Source organism: Palaemon carinicauda, chromosome 22 (assembly GCF_036898095.1).
Source record: "Palaemon carinicauda isolate YSFRI2023 chromosome 22, ASM3689809v2, whole genome shotgun sequence".
NCBI classification, from domain to species: Eukaryota; Metazoa; Arthropoda; class Malacostraca; order Decapoda; family Palaemonidae; genus Palaemon; species Palaemon carinicauda.
In genome coordinates, this window is record NC_090746.1 from 20,714,244 (window position 1) to 20,736,586 (window position 22,343).

Genomic DNA, 22,343 nt, shown 5'->3' on the forward strand with positions numbered 1-22,343 from the left:
CACACAACTACTTTCGAAAGGCAAGATTGAGACGTAACATATCTTCAATTCATTGTCAGACATACGGAACGAACATATGGGCGCAGCCCGAATGATTCGTTGTGTCCAGAAATCGATTGGAGAACATTGATCAACGTTCGCAATCAAGACCACCTTCTTCCTGTGACAGAGATCCTGTAGAAACGACAAATAAATTTTGTATTTCTTTATTTTCGATCGGTAAAACTGGCATGACTTCCAAATGTTCACTCCCAGGGAAGAGATTCGCTTATGCAAAGTTTCGGAGTCTTGTATTTTTAATAGTAAGGCAGCCAATCCGAATGTTACGGAGGAACTGCCTGGAATAAAGGAGAAGTCTATTTGAGGGTAGACTACCTACGTCTACTTACGGGAAGGTACGAGGGTAATGCATAACCTGACTTCCCGCAAGGAATACTACCATCAAATCTAAAGATTTATTGGAACGGGGCTTCAATTGTATGATGGTTCATCGACATTATCTCCTATATGTGTGTCTACCCCCATGAAGGTAACGCATGTAACTGGCAAAGCGAACTGCTTTATTGGCAGTAATAGATCAGATGGCCGCATGTGGTTGTTGTATGCAAATGTAACATCTTTGCCTCTGGTCAAGTGTTCGATAACGAGACTAAGCCTCTTGAACTCATTTCCGTATACGAGTACCCTCAAGGAGCTCGTTGAGTTGCTAGTGGGAATAATATATGTGCGATGAATCGCAACATTATTGGCCAAAGAAATTTATCGTTGACTAGCTTTAGCATTAACATGTTTGTGTACCTACGAAGAGTATATGTAGCTAGCGCAGTGATCAAACCTATGTCAAGATTGTTTGCCTGCCTGTCTTGTAGGTGGGTCAAGATTGTTTGCCTGCCTGTCTTGTAGGTGGGACAAGTGTCCCCGTAAGTGAGTACTTGCTTGCTATCATTTGTAAGCAGAAGTTAATACTATGCCCTCAGGACTAGAGGCTCACAAAAATAACCTTGCAAGGGTGTGTTTTGCTGGCCTGTGGTGTGAGTGCTCCGAAGAGTTTTCCCTTCTGTAGAGAAAAGAAGCCTGAGATAGTATCCCCGAAGGATTACATTTCATGGAACTCGGCATCTTTTTAGACTCGTTATGCCCTGGGGACATAACGATGGCATGCAGCAGCCAAAAGCGATCTACTGCAAACTCTACAGTATTTGCGGCAATAACCCTGAGGGTTTGTCTTGGCGAGCACGCATACGCAACTAAAGAAGTTCGTATCAGCCTCTTATAATGGGGTGTTAGTGAACACCTGTAGTTGTGTAAACCTCCTCAAGGAGGTAAGTTTTCCGGCATACCTTGCTTTGCTTAGTGTCAGGTAGGCTCTCCTCCCACGAAGAAGCATAGTCTCACAGGTAAGGGTTTGTTGATTTTGTATGCAAAGAACACAAATACTAGGCAAGTTTTTCCAGGCTTGCCAGCGAACGCTGATGAATTAGTGGATGCTGACATGTCAGCAGATGCCGACACGTTGGCAAATGCTAGTGAATGCTGGTGAGCCTTGGCAAATCCTATTGAACGTTAGCGAGAGTCGGCGAACGTTGGTGAGCACAAGGAGAGAGTTGACTCTTACCTGTAAGAATGGGTGCAGGTAATGTGAGCGGTACTAAGGCGAGCAACTTGATTGTTCGCAGAACTTCGTCAGGCAGAAGAGTTTGGCCACTCACCTTGTTAGCAGTTGGTGGATGGGTGCGCAACACTGCATGACTTATCTGCAAAACTAGATCTTTGCGAAATACTCATGGTAATCCCACCCCTTACAGGAGGTTGGCGAGTAACCTGATGCCCTCCCTTTGGAAGGGAATGAAAAAGGCTGTACGGCCTTTTTCATTCCCTTCCAAACAGATTCTTCCTCTTAAGAGGTTAAAACCATGAGGCTCCGGTCCCAAAGGGCTTGGCCTCAAAAAGCTCCATGAGCTTTGTTGTAACCAACAGGCACACTATACGCAATAACCCCGAAGAGTTAATGACATACGAGCAGTTTCTTCCTCATACGAGGTTGAAACCATGAGGTGCAGGTCCTGAAGGGCCTGGACTCGCAAAGCTCCATGAGCATTGTTGTGCCTCACAGGCACGATGTAGGTTATAAACCCGAAGAGTTATAGCCTATGTGCAGTTTGTCCCTTGTAAGAGGTTGAAACCATTAGGGCACAACAAAGCTCCCTGCACTTTGTTGTGTTTAACATGTACAATGTCTGCAATAACCACGAAAAGTTATAGCCTACGTAACTCGTCGACGGGAGAGGCGGCGACCGCATGTGGACAAGAACTTTCAGTCTATTAAATTTCTTATTCTTGATCTAGATATTAATTTCTGGCATTGTCGTTCAATTAGTTTGTTATGCATGTTGCATAAGATTTTCATAATTCTGATCATACTTTACATTCAGATCTTCCAGTACAGTTCCATCCTATTCATAATACTAGGCATGCAGTTAATTCTAAGTCATGCTTCGCCACCAGGAGGCTCAATACTACACAGTTTTCTAGAAGTTTTATTCCAGCTGTGACCAAGTTGTGGAATGATCTTAATCGAGTAGTTGAATCAGTGGAACTTCAAAAGTTCAAACTTGCAGCATATGTTTTTATACTGAACAGGCTGACATAAGTCTTTTTATAGTTTATTCATGAAATATGTTTTAATGTTTCTGTTTTTAAAATATTTTATCTTGATTGTTTATTATTTCTCAGATCGTTTATTTATTTCCTTATTTCCTTTCCTCATTGGGCTATTTTTCCCAGTTGAAGCCCTCGGGCTTATAGCATCTTGCTTTTCCAACTAGAGTTGTAGCTTAGCTAGTGATAATAATAATAATAAAAGCTTTAAAGGCTAGTTTCAGCTATCGCCGAAATAATCCCCCTACGTAAAGAGCGGAAAGTTTGTATATAGTGCCGAAACAAATAAAAATTGCAGGTTAATTTAAGCAAGAAATTAAAGATATCAAGTGGAATTACTGTCAGTTGTGATATATATTGATAATCAAGTGTAGGTTACTATATTATCAAAGCGTCTTTGCTTCCTATCAGATGATCACACCTCAAAATAATCTGGTAAGTTGAAGAGCTATTTATTAATATGTTGATAAAAAATCATATTGTCCATTCAATTCCTCATTAATTTACAGTATTGCATTACTCAAACAATATACATACATTATGAAAAGAAAGGCAGTTAGGAAATATTCATCCTTTTCTTTCTTACAAAACTCTCCCTTTTTAATGTCTTCAGTTCATTGCCCTGACTAACTAAATTTATTTTTATTTATCTCAAGCTTTTTTCAATATATTGTTCATAGTTCTGACTAAGTAAATGTATTTTTGTCTATCTAAAGCTTATGTTTCCTTGCTGCAAAAACAAAAATGATCGAGACAGAGAGAGAATTATTGTAGTCTTTTTGAGCTGTCAATTAGTATACTTAAACCTAAAATTAATGAAAATCTGCTATTTAGAATCTAAAAATGCTGACATTCTGGTTTCACCAGGTTGTTTTGAAGGCTACAAAGAGGTCTGCAGGGGATGCTTCACAGATAACTGCGTATGAGATACGGGCCATCTCGACCTTGTTTGGTTGTAAAATGAAAGTAAGTACATGTCGATCCATTTTTTTGAGATGTTATGTATAATGAGATAGGATATACTTGTTGGGTCTACTTAATCACTGTGTAAAGCTGGAATCGCACTAGTCATTTCTTGCTAGAGGTTCACGCCAATCTCCAGCTAATATTCACAAGCGAAAGTATTGTAGCGTCACACTACTATCTTACGGTTCAAGGAGCATTACGAAAAAGTGTAAACAAAACCGATAAGCTGACATCATGGCACCCCAAAATTTTCGGACTGTTGCAATATGTTTTCTCGTAATGTTATGTGAATTGAAGTTACAATGAGTGGCTAAGGAAACAAGAAGCCAAAGGTATCTTTGACATCCTTTCTTGGGAAATGATGTTGGAGGATGGTTTTGCCTTCTACAACTACTACAGGATGAACAAAGCAGTTTTATTATCTCTTGAAGCTTGTTGGACCAAGATTGCCTTGCAAGAGTATGTCCTATTTGCAGTAGCCATCTTGTTTGTTAACATCTGAAGTCATGCCCGCAGTTGTGTGCTTGCTGCTTCCCGTCCAGCTGGGAAGCCATTATCTTGACCAACTAGTTCTCGGTTTTCTGTTTCCCCAGCAACGGTTTGCTGCTGGTGAAAAAAAAGTAATGTGATTCCACCTTAATATGTTTTTACCTCTTGACAGAACGTATTCATCTCCTTTTTAACCTATAACCTGTATGCTTATCGTTCATTTTAGAGATGTCTTATGAGGCTATAAGCTTTTATTTATTGCTGAAAAATAGTTAGTTAATCTAAGTACCTCTAACAGAACAGTACAATGAAGAAACCATATCTTTACTCTCAGGGTATTAATCTATTTTCATATTCCATGTAATATTCCTGGATATTTGGTTCCAAATCAATTTTTTCTTTCAGTGCTGTTTGCTAGGTATTTTATCTTTTTTCTTCTTACAGACCTAAAGTAGTGATTCAGGCTTTACAATTATTGATGGATTTGTCATGAAACTGACTAAATGCTGATAAAATACAGTAAAACCCCTTTCAAACAGACCCATCAATCAAAAATAAGTACCCTTTACTCAGTTTCCTTATTCTAGCAGTGTTACTACCTCCCGAGTGAAAGAATGACGGTAGTTATTCCCTACCTACGAGTCCAAGTCTCGTATGAATCTTCAGTTACTTTTTTTGGCTACAATCCTTTAGTCTTGAAGACCTCAAAAGTTATGCCTTGATTAATATGACAACTGCAAATTGAAGCTCATTATGAGAAATAAATTTGTTCATCATAAAAACTCGTTATTTTCATAACATTAAACTAGTTCTCATACAAACCCATTAGACATATGCAATATTTTTGTTCTCATAGTCATTCTTTCACAAAATAATCTAGCTAGGAGGTGAACATGCTCTCTAACTCAACAATTAGCTGAACAGATCTTTCTCTTTAGAAAGGTGTGTGTATGAATGGTGAGGGTATACAAACGGGTTGTGTGAGAGTACAGTAATGGACTTATTAATGAGTTCCAATATTTTTTTACAGGTCCTTGGTTTAGACAAAATGTGCTAGACAATACACAAGTTATATAAATTTAAATGGAATTCCATGAATACATGCAAAGTTATTAGGAAAAAATGTGCGACCTCAGATTTAAATATACAGTATGACTAGTATCTGGCTTGATAATAAATTTGAACATAATACTGTATCATGAATACAGTACAAAAAAGTTAGCAAGATGAGGAAAAATCAGAGAAAAGAAATAGAACCTGAAAAAAATTGAAAAATTACATAGAATTTAGGGGAACATGTCTATGTGCAATGATAAGGCCTCCCAAATTTGGGCTCAACATATATCAGGGGGAAAAAATGTGTGAATGGATCGCAACTGCTATAGACCACACACAACAAGGTTTGAGACTTTAATATGAAATAATAAATCTATGATTAAAACTGAAACTGAAGCGTGTATGATGAGAAGCTTTTACAAAGATAACCTTAATTATTCCTTAATACTGTACTGTTTTGCTTAACTGTACTACTGTACAACTTGAAGTAGCAAAATCTTTTGCAAATTTCAGGAATATATATTTATTCTTTCATCATAATTTCAAAGGTGTAGTTTATAATATTCGCCATCAGTTTTGCTTTACATGATAAGGCTAAAAAAACTTACGCTTCTAGAGTGATCCAACCACCCCATTTTCTTCATCATACGTTTGAGAAATCCTGGCCGTTCGGCATTATTCACAACTGTAGTAACGGTTCTCTTCAAAAGAGGGTAAGAGCTTGTTTGGCAATGCAGTAAATTTGAGTGTTGTTTTTGCTCAGTAGCATTTCTTGTTGCACTGATATTATATAGACTTCTTTGTGGAATTTCCCCTTGGCACATGTTAGACAGCCTGTTAAATTTTCCACTACGAAAATAAGTGGAACTTATCAGGCGATTGATTTGGTTACTTCCCATCATTATCTGCAAAAAGAAAAATCATAATGTAAACCATAATACAAAATTTATTACAATTTAACCCTAGAGTGCTACACTTCATTTCACCAACATTAATGCTACCTTGGGTACATGAGTACACAATGATAATAATATTTGTAATAAAATTCTTAATTATTTTTATTTAACAAAATAAAGAATTACATCTGTTTTATTAGGAAAAAGTAAAAAAATTGAAAACTATGATTTTTGGGCTCAAGCCATGTCGTCCTGATGGAAGTTCCTTAAAGTAGCTTCCTAAGGGATATATGTACTACAGTGATATTCCCAGCGAATTTTACCTTTAGGTATCCAGAATTCTAACTCCTGGCGCAAATATCCTTAAATTTTCTCAAGGATATCGCATAATATCAGAGGACGTATTCTTGACACACCACATGGCAATCTGCACCCCTAATAGCGTTTACGCTTCGCGGAGGTGTGGCAGAATAAAAGGGAAGCCGTATCAAGGTTACCCCCCGTTCTCGTACAACTATTGAGTATGACAACAGCGCCATCTCTACGATGGCGGATATTCCTTATTTTGTAGCGATTTTGCTTGGTGGTATTCCCTGTTGATCTAACTTTTCGATCGTTTTGCAAGGATTATTATTATGCTTTCTCCATCTTCTTCCGCCTCTGGAAAGTTGATTATCGGGTCTTTACAATGAGTATATTTTAGCTCCTGTTTCACAATGAAATTAGAGTAATTTATTGTGCCTAAGAGCTAGGCCTGTTACTGGAGGCGCCATGGGCGCCATCGTTCGTTAGGCATGTGTTATTTAGTTAGCAGAACGACTTTCCAGTTTTAAATAGCATTAATTATTTTAATTATTTAGCTATTTAGGCAATTATACTTGTAAAGATATTGATAATGTGAATAATTTTCCTTTCCATGTCGATCGTATAGTTAGTTTCGGTAACTGAGATCTCGACTCGCCTAACTAACCCAACCAAGGTGTTTTATTAAACGTTCAGACATTAACCACGGTTACCCTCGTGTATTGTTTTTCAATTTAGTGGAGACTGATACCTCCTAGAATTATATGAAACATTACACGTCTCCATGGAGATTTAAGGGTAATCTCTCTTTCCCTCTGAGTGTAGCTTCAGGCTACAACCCTAGTGGTTGTGCCATGAATTTTATTCAGACATGACTAGCCTAGGGTTTTTCCTGTCTCTTCCCTTAACCGCCGCTGGTTGTGGTATACCAGCAGGTTTTGGGATTCAGTCAGAATCTCAGAGTATTTAGTCTTGTGTCGGCGACCTGCTGGCAGGGTGAATGGGTTATAGGATACCATCATTCCCCAGCCGGCTAGGCTGCCGGCATTGGAGGCTAGCCCTCCCTAGCCGCACTTGAAGTAGTGTTAGGATACCATCTTCTCCTTGAGACTAGAAGACTAGTCCTGTGCCGCAGTCCCTTAGGCTGAAGAGTAGTATTATTCTTTTGCCTAGGATGGCGCGGCACTGGAACTCTGTTTCTCCCTTGTTGAGAGGTGGTGACAATGCCGCCATCCCCTTAACTGTATTGGCTGTCTCTAGGTTGGAGAACTGAGACTCCTGTCGCCTAGGATACTGCCAATACTGAAACGGTTTCTTTTAAAGAGGTGGTAGGACTGACATTTTTGCCAGTTCCTTCCACACGCTATACAGGACCCTGTTCCCTACCCCTCTGTCCTCTTTTGATGGCTGAGCCATTCTTTCATTGGGTCGGCATCCTGCAACCTTACCGTTGCCGGTGGGTTGCCAGAGCCGACCAGACTCCCTCTCTAGACCTCTGTCTGTCTGCCAGTGGCTATGTTAGCTGCAGGCAGCCATGACAACTGTCGGCAGCCATGTTGAATGTCAGTAACCATATGTCTTTCAACTGCCGGCGGCCATGATGGCAGCTGGCGGTAATGCATACTGCCGGTAGCCACATTATCTATCGGCAACTATGGTCTCTGCTGGTAGCTGACGACTGCCGGCAGCCAAGATGGCTGCAGGTGGCTGCCGGCTGCCGGCAGCCATGATAGCTGTGAGTGGGAAGTCCTTTCTGTCACCAAGGTTCTTCAGTTCTCCCTTGGACTACTGGCCACAGGTTCTGTTGCCGGAATAACCGGCCAGGCCGGCACAGATAAGTGGTGATTCAGATGGCAGCACACCGACTGTACTGGTACTGCCGGAGGCTAGCCTTCCGGCAGTGTATCAGCGGTACCTTGCCGGCAATAGTACTGTAGCTGGATGGAAGCCTGAATGGTACATTCTCCCCTTCCATTAGAACCTTCTTCTGGAGAAAGGCAGTAAAATTAGACTTTTACATCCTTAATTACTGTATACATACACAGTAAGGAGTAGCCTTTACTCCATGCTATCTCTCTCTCTCTCTAGCTAGCATGCTGGATATGCTGGCAAGACCTAGCTATGCCGGCAACATGCCAGCTGAACTACAGTACAGTATATGTTATACAGGTAGCCAGTATATCTGCAGTATAGAATATACTGCAGATAGAAAAATTACAAATTCGGAGATACAGTAATGTGTATTTGTCCTAACCATACAAACCTTAGCTATTTACATAGGGTATTACTTTCGGCGTAGCTGAAATGACAAGCCATTAGATTTTTAACGAGGGTTAACTAACCCCGCGCTAGTTAGCAGGGGTTTAGGGAAGAGGTAGCTTGCTACCCCTCCCCCCCACACACTGGTGAGTTGTCTCACTTCACTTAGAGGTAGGACTTGACTTGGGGGACAGGGCTGGCGGGCAAATATGTGTAAATAGCTAAGGTTTGTATGGTTAGGACAAATACAAACTATCTCCGAATTTGTCATTTGTTCCGTAACCGAAATACAAACCAGGCTATTTACATAGGGTGACTTACCCCTTAGGAAGGGCGGAAAGTTCCCAGCCTTACTGGCTTTGGCTTTACCTGGGGACTCGAAATCTGAGTGGGCAGCACTCGAGAAAGGCGGTCCCTGCACCTCGCACGTTCATTGCTTGCGATGAATGTGTGGCCTACATAAGCTTGTGTGTGGAGGAAGTTGTGACTCGTCCTACAAAGTTGACCTAGAATTCTTTAGATGGAAATCTAGGCTAGGACGTTCCCAATACCACCTCGTCAGGGTATGGGGGACGCAAACAGTATTAAAGCTAATACTAGGAGCACAAGGGAGCATGGTTTACCTGCAGAGGTTGAGGTCAGCTATGCAGACACCAGGATGCTGCTTTCCCCAAGGGAGGGGAGAATGAAGAGTGAAGAGGGGAGAATGAAGAGTGAAGTTAGGGCCAGACATACTCTTTCATTCACGCAGACTAAAACTGGGTAACAATGCTCCCAACCTTCTGCTACCTGTCCATTAAGGAGCCTGAGGTTAGACCAGCTGTTGTGCAGCCACCACAGGGCCAATAGAGAAGGTATCGAGGTTCCTGTGGGTCACGTCCTGCAGGTAGTGGGAGAGTGAAGGTCGTTTGACGCTTCCAGACCCCAGCTTGTAAGACCTGCGTCACAGAGAAATTTCTCTTGAAAGCCAGGGACGTAGCGATGCCCCTGACATCGTGCGCTGTAGGGCGATGTGACTGAGGAGGGTCAGGATTCAAGGCATGCTGAATAACCTTCCGAATCCAGGCCGAGATGGTGTTCTTGGTGACCCTCCTCTTCGTCCTTCCTGTGCTCACGAATAACGCTTGCACATGAGGACGGATTGCAGCTGTTCTTTTCAAGTGACGCCTCAGACTCCTCACTGGGCAAAGTAACAGATGGTCTGGGTCACTTGTTACAGAACGAAGACTCGTTACCCCGGAGGAGTCAAACCTAGGGTCCGACACCCCAGGGTTCTGAGTCTTGCCAACAAACTCAGGGACGAACCTGAACGTTACCTCCCCCCATCCCCTTGAATGGGCGACGTCGTAAGAAAGACCATGAAGTTCACCGACTCGCTTGGCCAAGGCCAAAGTGAGTAGGAAAGCCGTCTTCAAAGACAGGTGGGGATCAGAGGCCTGGCGTAATGGTTCAAACGGAGCTCTCTTCAGAGCCCTGAGGACCTGAACCACGTTCCAAGGAGGAGGTCTTACTTCTGACTGAGGGCAGGTAAGCTCATAGCTACGTATGAGTAGGGAAAGTTCTAACGAAGAGGAAATGTCCACTCATTTCAGCCTGAAAGCCAGGCTTAAGGCTGAGCGATAGCCTTTCACCGCCGAGACAGAAAGGCGCATTTCCTCCCGTAAATACACGAGAAACTCCGCTATTGCTGGAATAGTGGCATCGAGTGGAGAGATACCCCTCCCACGACACCAACCACAGAAGACTTTCCACTTCACCTGGTAGACTCCGATAGAGGACTTGCGCAGGTGACGAGACATCCTGTCCGCAACCTGTTGCGAAAATCCTCTCTCCGTAAGGAGACGCTGGATAGTTTCCAGGCGTGAAGCCGAAGCGAAGCTACGGCTTTGTGGAAGATGTTGCAGTGTGGTTGTCTGAGTAGCTTGTGTCGTGGGGGGAGTTCTCTCGGAAGCTCCGTCAGGAGCTGCAGAAGGTCCGGGAACCATCCCGTGTGATGCCATAGCGGAGCTATTAGAGTCGTGGAGAGATAGTCTGGTCTTGTTGAGCACCCTTCTCATCAGACAGAATGGTGGGAAGGCGTAAACGTCGATGTTGTCCCACCTCTGTTGAAAAGCATCTTGCCAGAGAGCCTTGGGGTCCGGGACTGGAGAGCAGTACCGGGGCAGCTTGAAATTCAAGGCTGTCGCGAACAGATCTACTGTCTGGGAACCCCACAAAGTCAGGACTTTGTTGGCTATCTGAGGATCCAAAGACCACTTGGTACACACTATCTGCGTCGCTCTGCTCAGACTGTCGGCGAGCACATTCTTCTTGCCAGGAATGAAGCGAGCCGAAAGTGTTATCGAGTGGATTTCGGACCATCTAAAAATCTCTACTGCAAGATGGGATAGCTGTTGAGAAAAGGTACCTCCCTACTTGTTGATGTAAGCCACTACCGTGGTGTTGTCGCTCATCACCACTACGGAGTGGCCCGCCAGGGTCCGTTGGAACTGTTGAAGAGCCAGGAAAACGGCCTTCATTTCTAGCAGGTTGATGTGGAGGTACTTTACTGATTCTGACCAGAGGCCTGAGATCCTTTGGTTCAGAATGTGGGCCCCACACCCTTCTTTTGACGCGTCCGAAAACAGAGTCAAATCCGGGGGTAGGACGAGAAGATCAACTCCCTTTCAAAGGTTCTCGTCGTTCAGCCACCACTGCAGGTCCGTCAGTTCCGTGGATCCTATAGGAACCAGAAAGTACGGAGAACCGGAGCCTTGATTCCACCGGGACTTTAACCGCCATTGCAGGGATCTTATCCTGAGGCGGCCGTTCGGAACTAGACGTGCCAGGGAGGATAGGTGGCCTAGTAGGCGTAACCATGATTGGGCTGGAAGCTCTTCCCACCTGAGGAAAGGTTCTGCGACCCTCCTCAGCCTTGCTATCCTGTCGTCTGATGGAAAGGCTTTGTGGAGATCAGTGTCTAATATCATGCCTAGATATACCAGTCGTTGCGTCGGAAGCAGAGAGGACTTCTCTAGATTTACCATGATCCCCAGATCTTGGCAAATCTCCAGAAACCTGTCCCGGTGTCGAAGAAGGGTCGACTCAGAGTCTTCCAGGATCAGCCAGTCGTCCAGATAACGGAGGAGACGTATGTCGTTCCTGTGCGCCCAAGACGAAATCAGTGTGAACACTCTGGTGAACACCTGAGGTGCTGTGGAGAGACCGAAACACAGCACCTTGAACTGGTAGATCTTGCTGTCTAGGCTGAATCTTAAGTACTTCTTGGAAGACGGATGGATTGGGATCTGGAAGTACGCGTCCTCCAGATCCAGTGTGCACATGAAGTCTTGTGGTCTCAATGCAAGTCTGACCGTGTCCGCTGTCTCCATGCTGAACGAAGTTTGTTTGACAAACTTGTTCAGGGCTGAGAGGTCGATGACCGGTCTCCAGCCTCCAGACGCCTTCTTTACAAGAAAGAGTCGACTGAAGAAGCCTGGGGAGCCGTCGTCGACCTCCTGGAGAGCATCCTTCTTGAGCATGGTCTCGACTTCTGCCCGAAGGGCCAACCCCTTTGCCGATCCCATGGCATAGGAGTTCAGCGACACTGGATTCGCTGTCAGGGGAGGTAGAGATGTCTTGAATGGGACGCGATAACCTTGGCCGATCACGGAGACCGTCCAAGAATCGGCCCCAAGTTGCTGCCACCTGTGCACGCAACTTTTTAGGCATCCCCCCACAGGTGGACACACGGGGATTGCCGATCCTAGCGTTTGCGGCCTCGGCCACTACCCTTAGGATTCTTTCTTCCCCTAGAGGACTTCCCGCGCCTTCGGTCCTTGGTTTGAAAGGGCTGCCGCTTAGACACACTTGTCTTAGCTTCCGGAGCCTGCTTCGGTGTCTTGCGAGGCTGCTGTTGCTGTTGAGGCGTTGGAGGCTTGTAGGGCTGGGATGTGAGGGCCCTTTGGAGGAGAGAATCCTGATTCAATCTCCTCCACCTCTCAGCTGTTCGTTCTATCTCCTTGGGCTCAAGCAGATCTCTCCCAGTGATGGAGGAGTGCCTGATCCTGCAGACATCCACGGCAGGGACCTTCGGATGGAACCTCTCGGTCACTGCGTCACGACGCTTGAGGATCGAGTTAGCCCACAGGTTAGTAACCTGGTGAGCCAGGAACTCGATCGAACTCGTGCCCGAGAGGAGGAAGGTCTCCAAGGCCTTCCTATTGCTCTCCTTGGACAGATCCTCAGAGCGCAATAGGATACCCAGAGATCCCAGCCAAAAGTCCAGCCACGAAGTTGCCTGCATGGCACTCTTTGCGACCTTCTCTAGGCTCAGGATCTCCGGCGCCACGAATGTCACCTGCCGAGCGGAGAGCTTCTTGAGAAGTTCCCCTGGTCAGCTCTTCCACAGAATGGTGTAGTGGAAGAGCCATACTGGACTCCCCCATGATCTCGAAGTACCTCCTCTGCTGTACTCGAGGAGGCGGGAGGAGTTTGTGCCCGGCACAAGAACGACCGCAGGAGGCGAGCTCGGAGAGCTGGGCTTCGACCCTGTCCCTGGCCCCCTTCACCCCTTTGGACCAAGGCAAAGCTGCGCTGGTCTTAGGAGATTTTGGGGTGCCCGTAGACTTGGTCTAGCACCGTGTCCTTGCCCTCTCGAGGGGCAGTCTCCGGGTCCTTAAACTTGTTGAGTTGCCTCATCAAGCTTAGGACCTGCCAGAAAGCGTGTTCGGACTCGAACTGGTCTCCTCCTTGCGGACTGGCAGCTAAGTCTCCGGTCCCCAAAGGCTCATCTTGGGGAGACACGTGGACGTTCTCCCGGGGTCTGGTTGGCTCTGGACGTATCCTGGATGACGATTTAGGAATCGTCTTGGAGTCCTTGGGCTCCCTCCTAGAAGGAATACAGGACTCCAGCAAAGAGGTCCGGAAGGAACCTTCCTCGCGAGAAGTTTCTCTCCTAAGAGGAGGGGTTCCTCCCATTGGTGCCGTGGGAGAAACCCCTGCCTCACTGGTCTCTCCTGAGGACGGAAAAACTTCGTCCACAGGAGAAGGAGAAACCGACCGCGAAAGGGAAGGAGCCTTCCTGACGGACCTCTTGGGAGCCAACTTCTCCGGGGAGAAGTCACCACGAAGTCCACTCCTCTCCTTCTCTTCAGCGGGGATGAGTCTGCCGTTGGTTTAAGTCCCAAATCAGCGAGGGCAGACTTCACAGCCTGAACCACTGCGTTCATTATGTGACGGAAATAAGGCTGACAGGTAACTGACGCAGCGTCAGTTATCCCTGCTGGAGGGACGGGGATCTCCTGACCCTTCGGAGTGGACACCACGGGGCCTGCCTGAAAAGAAGAAAACGAATGTTGCATGGACCTCTCTGTAGATCCTTCCTGGTCCTGATCCTGGTAAGTAGTTCTACACTTGCGCGGTGGCGATTCAGAGAAAGATCTGGAAGTCCGCGTACCTATCAGTTGGCCGCGCTGATGATCCCTGTGAGAATGGGGATCGTGGCGGTGCTCGCGCGATAGAACATTCGAGGGGTCGGGCGCGTTGCCGCGTGGAGAAGAATACATGTGGGCGCGTTCACGCACGGGCGCGTGGGCGTAGGGGCTAGAGGGCGCACTGGAGAGTGGCCGCGTGAGCGAGCTGGCGAGTGGGCGCGCAGGCGAAGGGACGCGTTGGCGAGCGGGCGCGTTGGCGCGCACGTGAAGGTGCGCGTGGGCGCGTAGGTGAAGGGGTGCGCTGAAAACCAGGCGACCGCTGGAGGCGCGTGGGTGAACGGTGATGTTCAGGAGAGTAATGTCGCAAGCGACTTGGCAAGCGTTTGCCAGGTGGCGAGTGCTGGCGCGTTGGCGAGCGATGTCCCGTGGACTCCTGAAAACGCAACGGAGAATGACGGCGCGTACCACGGACAGGTGAACGACTAGGCACAGGCGATTTATCGCACGGGCGAGTCGGAGATCTGGAGCGATCAGCCTGAAGAGGGCGTTGGCGCTTAGGAGAGTGTTTGCGCACAGGCGGATGATCGTGTTGGCGCATAGTAAGGTTACTGTGCGCATCCGAAGAGATGGAAGGAGAAGAACGCGCCGGCGAACGCTCGCGAACAGGAGCTCTAGCTGGGTGCAACAGAAGGGCGCGCAGGGGCGCGAGGGCGAGGCGACGGGATGGAACCCTTGCCTAAGTCTAGATCTGGCGATCGTTGGCGCGCTGGGCGCGCATCAGGAACAGGCTGCGTAGTTGCGCGTCTGAGCTCAGGAGAACGAAGGTGCGCCTTGCGCACATCAGGAACATGAGGGCGCTGTTGATTCACAGGAGACCTGCGAGTAGGAGAGCGCTGGCGAGCAGGAGATCGCTGGCGAGCAGGAGAGCGCTGGCGAGTTGAGTCCGAAGACTGCAACTCTAGAGAGCGCTTGTGCGCTACTGCACTCAAACGCGCAGTTGAGCGCGCAGGGGAACCCTGACGCGCAAGGGACTTACCCACACCGTGGGTAGAGTCCCTTTTCCCCGAAGGGATCGGTGCCTGTCGGATGACAGGGTGAGAAGGCGCCCAAAGCGCATTTGCAGCCAGGAACGGAGAAGGCAGGTCGGAAGGTCTGGCTGGCGAAGGAGATCGCGAGCGATCTGCAGAGAGGTCAAGGGACGATACTGCGATGGTCTGCTTCTGACGGGGAGGCTCCTCCTCGGGGGAAGGAGCAGGCGAGGAAGATCCGAAGAGGCGCCTCCTAACTCCCTAATAGGGAGAAGGAAGTCCTCTGCTGCGGAGAGGCCAATGGGCCTTACGGCAAATTCGACCTCGAGGAAGGGCGTCCAAGTCATCGGTCCTCCGAAGAGGAGTCTCTGTCATCGGGGGAGACCCGCCCGCAGGAGAGACCGTGGGCCTCCCCTTCCCCCTCGAAGGATGTTCGGAGGGGGGAGGAGAGCCTTCAGCAACGTCCGCAACAGGCGCAGCAGCAACGGTTTGACCAGACCCGTCGGAAGGCCCTGCTAAGACAGTGTCGACAATATCCAAAGGGAGTACCTCGGGTATTACCGGCGACTGTTTGACCGCAGCCCCCCAGCTGGATCAGGTCAAACAGGGCTTCCTTGGAGGGCGAGCCCTTAAGCCCCAAGGAAGCCCAAAGCTGAAACAAATCATTATTAGAGACAGTTTGGTCATATTCATTAAAATCCATAATATCCTCCCCCAGAGGAGAAGAGGGAGCTGCCTCGCTAAGGGAGGCAACGCCCTCTCCCGCCCCCCGAGGTCGGGAAACACCACTAGGGCCTGCGCTACCACTCGACGGTCTCTCACGAGAGACCGATCGAGTGGGAGGTTCGGGCGGCGGAAGAGGAGTCCTTAGAGCCTTCCTTATTCAAGGCTACCCTTGAAGGAGAACGGTCTCTCTTGGACTTCTTCTTACGCCGACGGCCGAACTTCTCCCACTGGGAGGCAGACCACTCCCTACACTCACTGCAAGTATTCTCTCTCTCACACCGTTGACTTCGGCACTGCGGGCAAAGGGTGTGAGGATTGGTGTCCTCCGCTGACATGAAGGTCCCACAAGGGCGGCCCAGCGAGTCCAGGGCACCAACTTCCAAACACACACAACTAGAAAAAGCAAAAAAACAAATTAAGGCTGTCAACAACGAGGACGAAGACAGAAACGTCTGTACTTATTCCGAGCCAAAAGTGAAGTGAGACAACTCACCAGTGTGTGGGGAGGGGAGGGGTAGCAAGCTACCCCTTCCCTACCCCCTGCTAACTAGCGCGGGTGTAGTTAACCCTCGTTAAAAATCTAATGGCTCGTCATTTCAGCTACGCCGAAAGTAATACCCTATGTAAATAGCGTGGTTTGTATTTCATTTACGGAACAACTACTATATATATTATACTAGTTGTTATTTCCAATATATCTTGGGTATCCCTACACAGGTATCTGCTGAACCCAATCCCATATTGAAAGAATATACATTAATTTCTTCAATATCCTGATTAGAGATCAGTATTTGGATTACCCTACAACATTAAATATCATCAAGGCAGGGGTGATATACTCCTAACCCTTAAAGGGTAGAGCCTTTATCCTTGAGTCTCCCTGATCAGGAAACACTATAATTTAATATTGTAAGGAAGGCTACAGCCAATAGGCTGAGTGGGATACACAAATATATGTCTTTATTTTCCCTAGTCCAGCTGGCATCATGCCAGCTGGACCGTGCTGTCAAAGGCAGCATACTGACTGAACTACAATATATAATTGTACAGTAACCAGTAATTTGCAATGTAGACATACAGCAAATAGAAAACTACAGTACCATTATACAGTAGTAATTTCTAACATACCTTGGGTACCCTTATGCGAGCATTCTGGTGGTACCGCTTCTATATTGAAAGAATAGTGTTTCTTCAATATTCTGATTGAGAATCTGTAATCCTGACCCCACAGTATTAACAATAAAAAGGGACAGTGAATTAGTACTTCTCTACCCCTAAGGGTAAGAGCCCTTCTAGTTGGAATTCCTTGATAGAGGAATCTCCATATAGTTAATACCGAGGGGAGGTAACAGCATTTGCTTGCAGGGGGTACACAAATATGTGTTTCCTAATATCCCTGAAACAACTAAGGGCGAAGCTCACCTACTTTATTCGTAGAGCGGATCCTGACAGTACTCCCACAGGTCATGATCCGAGAAAAATTGCTTCATCACTGAACTCTTTTCAGTACATGGACTTTGAGCGACTTCACTCATATACTGGATGGAAATCATCCAGAGTGTTCAACAAACACTATGCTAAGCAGGTCCATGAACTGAAGCATTATGTGGTGGCAGCAGGTAGTGTTTTAAAACCTGCTGTCTAATTCTGCGACGGACAGCTAATTGACTGGGACTGTCAATTAAAGGGAGAAGGGGTCACCACTTTGAGGGTGACCTCCTTTATATAAGTGTTGCCATGGTGACACTAATTCTGTTCATAATCCCAGGTGTGGAATTATACAGATAGCACCAGTGCCGTGTGTACGTAGTACACATTGTTGATAGGATGTAACTGGTACAGAGATCATGAAAAGAAATTTTACTATATAAAAATTTATTCTTCAATCTGAGAGTGGCACTCATCATTTCTTTCCTTTCAAGAAAGAATGTAGTCTCTGTACTCGTTACATGTATAATTCCATTGTCATACTACATTCGTTTTACTGGTTAACTCATTTAGTCATTTATTAGGAATAAATGTCATTTAGGATGTAGTGCGTCCGAATTCGCCCGACAATTGCATGTATAAATGCCAGAGTTCTTAAACTTACTAAAGTACGTATTCTTCATATAGTTGTATGCTCACAAATTATTATTATTATTATTATTACTTACTAAGCTACAACCCTAGTTGGAAAAGCAGTATGCTATAAGCCCAGGGGCTCCAACAGGGAAAATAGCTCAGTGCGGAAAGGAAAAAAGGAAAATAAAATATTCTAAGAAGAGTAACAACAATAAATATCTCCTATATAAACTTTAACAAAACAAGAGGAAGAGAAATAAGATAGGAGAGTGTGCTCGAGTGTACCCTCAAGCAAGAGAACTCTAACCCAAGACAGTGAAAGGCCATGGTACAGAGGCTATGGCACTACCCAAGACTAGAGAACAGTGGTTTGATTTTGGAGTGTCCTTCTCCTAGAAGAGCTGCTTACCATAGCTAGAGTCTCTTCTACCCTTACCAAGAGGAAAGTGGCACTGAACAAATACAGTGCCCCTTACCAAGAGGAAAGTGGCACTGAACAAATACAGTGCAGTAACCCCTTGGGTGATGAAGAATTGTTTGGTAATCTGTGTTGTCAGGTGTATGAGGATAGAGGAGAATATGTAAAGAATATGCCAGACTATTCAGTGTGTATGTAGGCAAAGGGAAAATGAACCGTAACCAGAGAGGAGGATCCAATGTAGTACTGTCTGGCCAGTCAAAAGACCCCATAACTCTCTAGCGGTAGTATCTCAACGGGTGGCTGGTGCCCTGGCCAACCTACTACCTATAGAATAATAGATATAAGAGACACTGATATTGATTCATCAATATATACAAATTATGAGACTGTTTGTATATTCAGTGTATACTTATGTTTGTTCATACAATATGTGTTAACCTTGAGACCCCTTTTCTACTGTCTAGAATGACTCTTCCCTGTAGGAGGCAGGAAACATTAACATTGTTTATGATTAGTGATGATGACGGATAACGGTGATGTCATTTGTCTCAATTGGTCCCCAAAACCATAGAAATGTTGTTCCAAGGTTAAGGCACTGATGAAAATCCACAGATACACTAATACTCTGGTATGCTTCCATTAGGACGACATGGCTTGAGCCCAAAAAACGGATTTTGAGCGGAGCGAAAAATGACAAATTTCGTAGATAATTTGTATTTTTCCTACCATACAAACCTTAGCTATTTACATGGGGTATTATTTTGGAGGAGCTGAAATGACAAGCCATTAAATTTTAAGGAGGGTTAATTACCCCCTCGCTAGTTAGCGGGGGGTAGGGAAGGGGTAGCTAGCTACCCCTCCCCCCCTCACACACTGTGAATAGCTCAATTCACTTAAAGGTAGGACTTGACTTGGGGGTCAGGGCTGGTGGGTAACATTTGCGTAAATAGCTAAGGTTTGTATGGTAGGAAAAATACAAATTATCTACGAAATTTGTCATTTGTTCCGTAACCTAATACAAACCACGCTATTTACATGGGGTGACTTACCCTTAGGAAGGGCGGAAAGTCCCCAGCCTTCTGGCTTCGGCTTTACCCGGGGACTCCAATTCCGAGTTGTAGAAATCAAGGAACGGGAGTCCCTAACCCTCGCACGTTGTCATGTTTGACCATCGTGCGGCCTACTAGGATGTGTGCGAAGGAGAATAACGTGACTCGTCCTAGGAAGTTGACCTGGAGTTCTTTATGTGGAACTCTAGGCTAGGACGTTCCCAATACCACCTCGTCAGGGTATGGGGGACGCGACAGTATTAAGGCTAATACTAGGAGCACAAGGAAGCATGGTTTACCTGCAGAGGTTGAGGTTAGCTACGCAAAGACCTGGATGCTGCTATCCCCAAGAGAGGGGAGAATGAAGAAAGAAGTAACGGCCAGACATACTCTTTCATTCACGCAGACTAAAACCGGGTAACAATGCCCTCAACCTTCTACTACTTGTCCAATAAGGAGCCTGAGGTTAGACCAGCTGTTGTGCAGCCACCACAGGACCGATAGAAAACGTATCGAGGTTCCTGTGGGTCACGTCCTGCAGGTAGTGGGCTGTGAACGTCGTCTGACGTTTCCAGACCCTAGCTTGTAGAACCTGCGTCACAGAGAAGTTTCTCTTGAAGGCCAGGGAAGTAGCAACACCCCTGACGTCGTGAGCTCTGGGACGACGTGACGGAGGAGAGTCGGGATTCAAGGTGCTGCTTATCACCTTGCAAATCCATGAAGAGATGGAGTTCTTGGTGACCCTCCTCTTTTTCCTCCCTGTGCTCACAAACAAAGCTTGCACATGAGGACGGGCTGCAGCTGTTCTTTTGAGGTAGCGCCTCAGACTCCTCACTGGGCACAGTAACAGATGGTCTGGGTCACTTGTTACAGAACGTAGACTCGTTACCTTGAAGGAGTCAAATCTTGGATCCGACACCCCAGGGTTTTGAGTCTTAGCAATGAACTCAGGGACGAACTTGAACGTTACCTCCCCCCATCCCCTTGAATGGGCAACGTCGTAGGAGAGACCATGAAGTTCACTTACTTGTTTGGCCAAGGCCAACGCGAGTAAGAACACAGTCTTCCACGTTAGGTGGCGACCAGACGCCTGGCGTAATGGTTCAAAGGGAGCTCTTTTCAGAGCCCTGAGCACTTGAACCACGTTCCAAGGAGGGGGTCTGACTTCTGACTGAGGGCAAGTAAGCTCGTAGTTGCGTATGAATAGAGAAAGTTCCAACGAAGAGGAAATATCCACTCCTTTCAGCCTGAAGGCTAAGCTTAAGGCTGAGCAATAGCCTTTCACCGCCGAGACAGAAAGGCGCATTTCCTCCCGAAGATATACAAGGAACTCCGCTATTGTTGGAATAGTGGCATCGAGCGGAGAGATACCCCTTCCACGACACCAACCACAAAAGACTTTCCACTTCGCCTGGTAGATGCTGGCAGAGGATTCTCGCAGGTGTCGAGACATCCTGTCCGCAACCTGTTGAGAAAATCCTCTCTCAGTGAGGAGTCGCTGGATAGTCTCCAGGCGTGAAGCCGAAGCGAAGCTACGGCCTTGTGGAAGATGTTGCAATGGGGTTGTCTGAGTAGCTCGTGACGTGGAGGGAGTTCTCTTGGGGGTTCCGTTAGGAGCTGCAGAAGGTCCGGGAACCATTCCGCATGATGCCATAGCGGAGCTATGAGAGTCATAGAGAGGTTGACCGATAGTTTGGCCTTGTTGAGCACCCTTCTCATCAGACAAAAAGGGGGGAAGGCGTAAACGTCCATGTTGTCCCACTCGTGTTGAAATGCATCCTGCCAGAGAGCCTTGGGGTCCGGGACTGGAGAGCAGTAAAGGGGCAGCTTGAAATTCAAGGCTGTCGCAAACAGGTCTACAGTCGGGGAACCCCACAAAGTCAGGACTTTGTTGGCTATCTGAGGATCCAAAGACCACTCGGTACTCAATATCTGCGTCGCCCTGCTGAGGCTGTCGGCGAGGACATTGCTCTTGCCAGGAATGAAGCGAGCTGACAGTGAGATCGAGCGGGTTTCGGACCATCTCAGAATCTCTACTGCAAGATGGGATAGCTGTTGCGAGAATGTACCTCCCTGCTTGTTGATATAAGCCACTACTGTGGTGTTGTCGCTCATCACCACCACGGAGTGGCCCGCCAGGGTTTGTTGGAACTGTTGAAGAGCCAGAAAAACGGCCTTCAATTCTAGCAGGTTGATGTGGAGGCACCTTTACGATTCTGACCAAAGGCCTGAGGCTCTTTGGTTCAGAATGTGGGGCCCCCCCCCTTGATTTGACGCGTCCGTAAACAGAGTCAAATCTGGGGGGAGGACGAGAAGATCTGCTCCCTTCCGTAGGTTCTCGTCGTCCAGCCACCATCGAAGATCCGCCCGTTCCGAAGGTCCTATGGGAACTAGGAAGTCCGGGGAATAGTTTCCCTGATTCCATCGTGACTTCAGCCGCCACTGAAGGGATCTCATCCTGAGGCGGCCGTTTGGAACAAGACGAACCAAAGATGATAGATGGCCTAAGAGACGTAACCACAGTTGGGCTGGAAGCTTTTCTCATCTGAGGAAAGGTTCTGCTACCTTCCTCAGCCTTGCTATCCTTTCATCTGATGGAAAGGCTTTGTGGAGAATAGTGTCTAGTTTCATGCCTAGGTATACCAGTTTCTTCGTAGGGCGCAGAGAGGACTTCTCGAGATTTACCAAGATCCCTAGATCTTGGCAAACTTCCAGAAGCCTTTCTCTGTGTCGCAGAAGGGTCGACTCCGAGTCTGCCAGGATTAGCCAGTCGTCTAGATAACGAAGGAGACGGATGCCGTTCCTGTGAGCCCACGACGAGATCAGAGTGAACACCTTGGTGAACACCTGGGGTGCCGTGGAGAGACCGAAACACAGCACCTTGAACTGGTAGGTCTTGCCGTCTAGGCTGAATCTTAAGTACTTCCTGGAAGACGGATGGATGGGGATCTGGAAGTACGCGTCCTTTAGATCCAGAGAGCACATAAAGTCTTGTGGTCTCACTGCAAGTCTGA

General features: G+C 46.8%; 1 protein-coding gene and 1 long non-coding RNA gene across 4 annotated transcripts in view; one reads left to right on the forward strand and one right to left on the reverse strand.

The window, feature by feature from the left end:
- LOC137616361 (uncharacterized) overlaps positions 1 to 3,626 on the forward strand; it is a 342,608-nt gene extending 338,982 nt beyond the window's left edge. Inside the window, exon 5 of the long non-coding RNA XR_011039407.1 lies at positions 3,526 to 3,626. This is a non-coding gene — a long non-coding RNA (uncharacterized lncRNA). The remainder of the gene's footprint in view (positions 1 to 3,525) is intronic.
- Positions 1 to 22,343, reverse strand: part of Uqcc1 (Ubiquinol-cytochrome c reductase complex assembly factor 1) — a 102,424-nt gene that overhangs the window by 20,331 nt on the left and 59,750 nt on the right. For all 3 annotated transcript variants that reach the window (XM_068346025.1, XM_068346026.1, XM_068346024.1), the window contains exon 2: positions 5,778 to 6,074. In XM_068346025.1, the coding sequence (XP_068202126.1) occupies positions 5,778 to 6,071 (294 nt within the window). In that variant the 5' untranslated portion in view covers positions 6,072 to 6,074. The remainder of the gene's footprint in view (positions 1 to 5,777; positions 6,075 to 22,343) is intronic.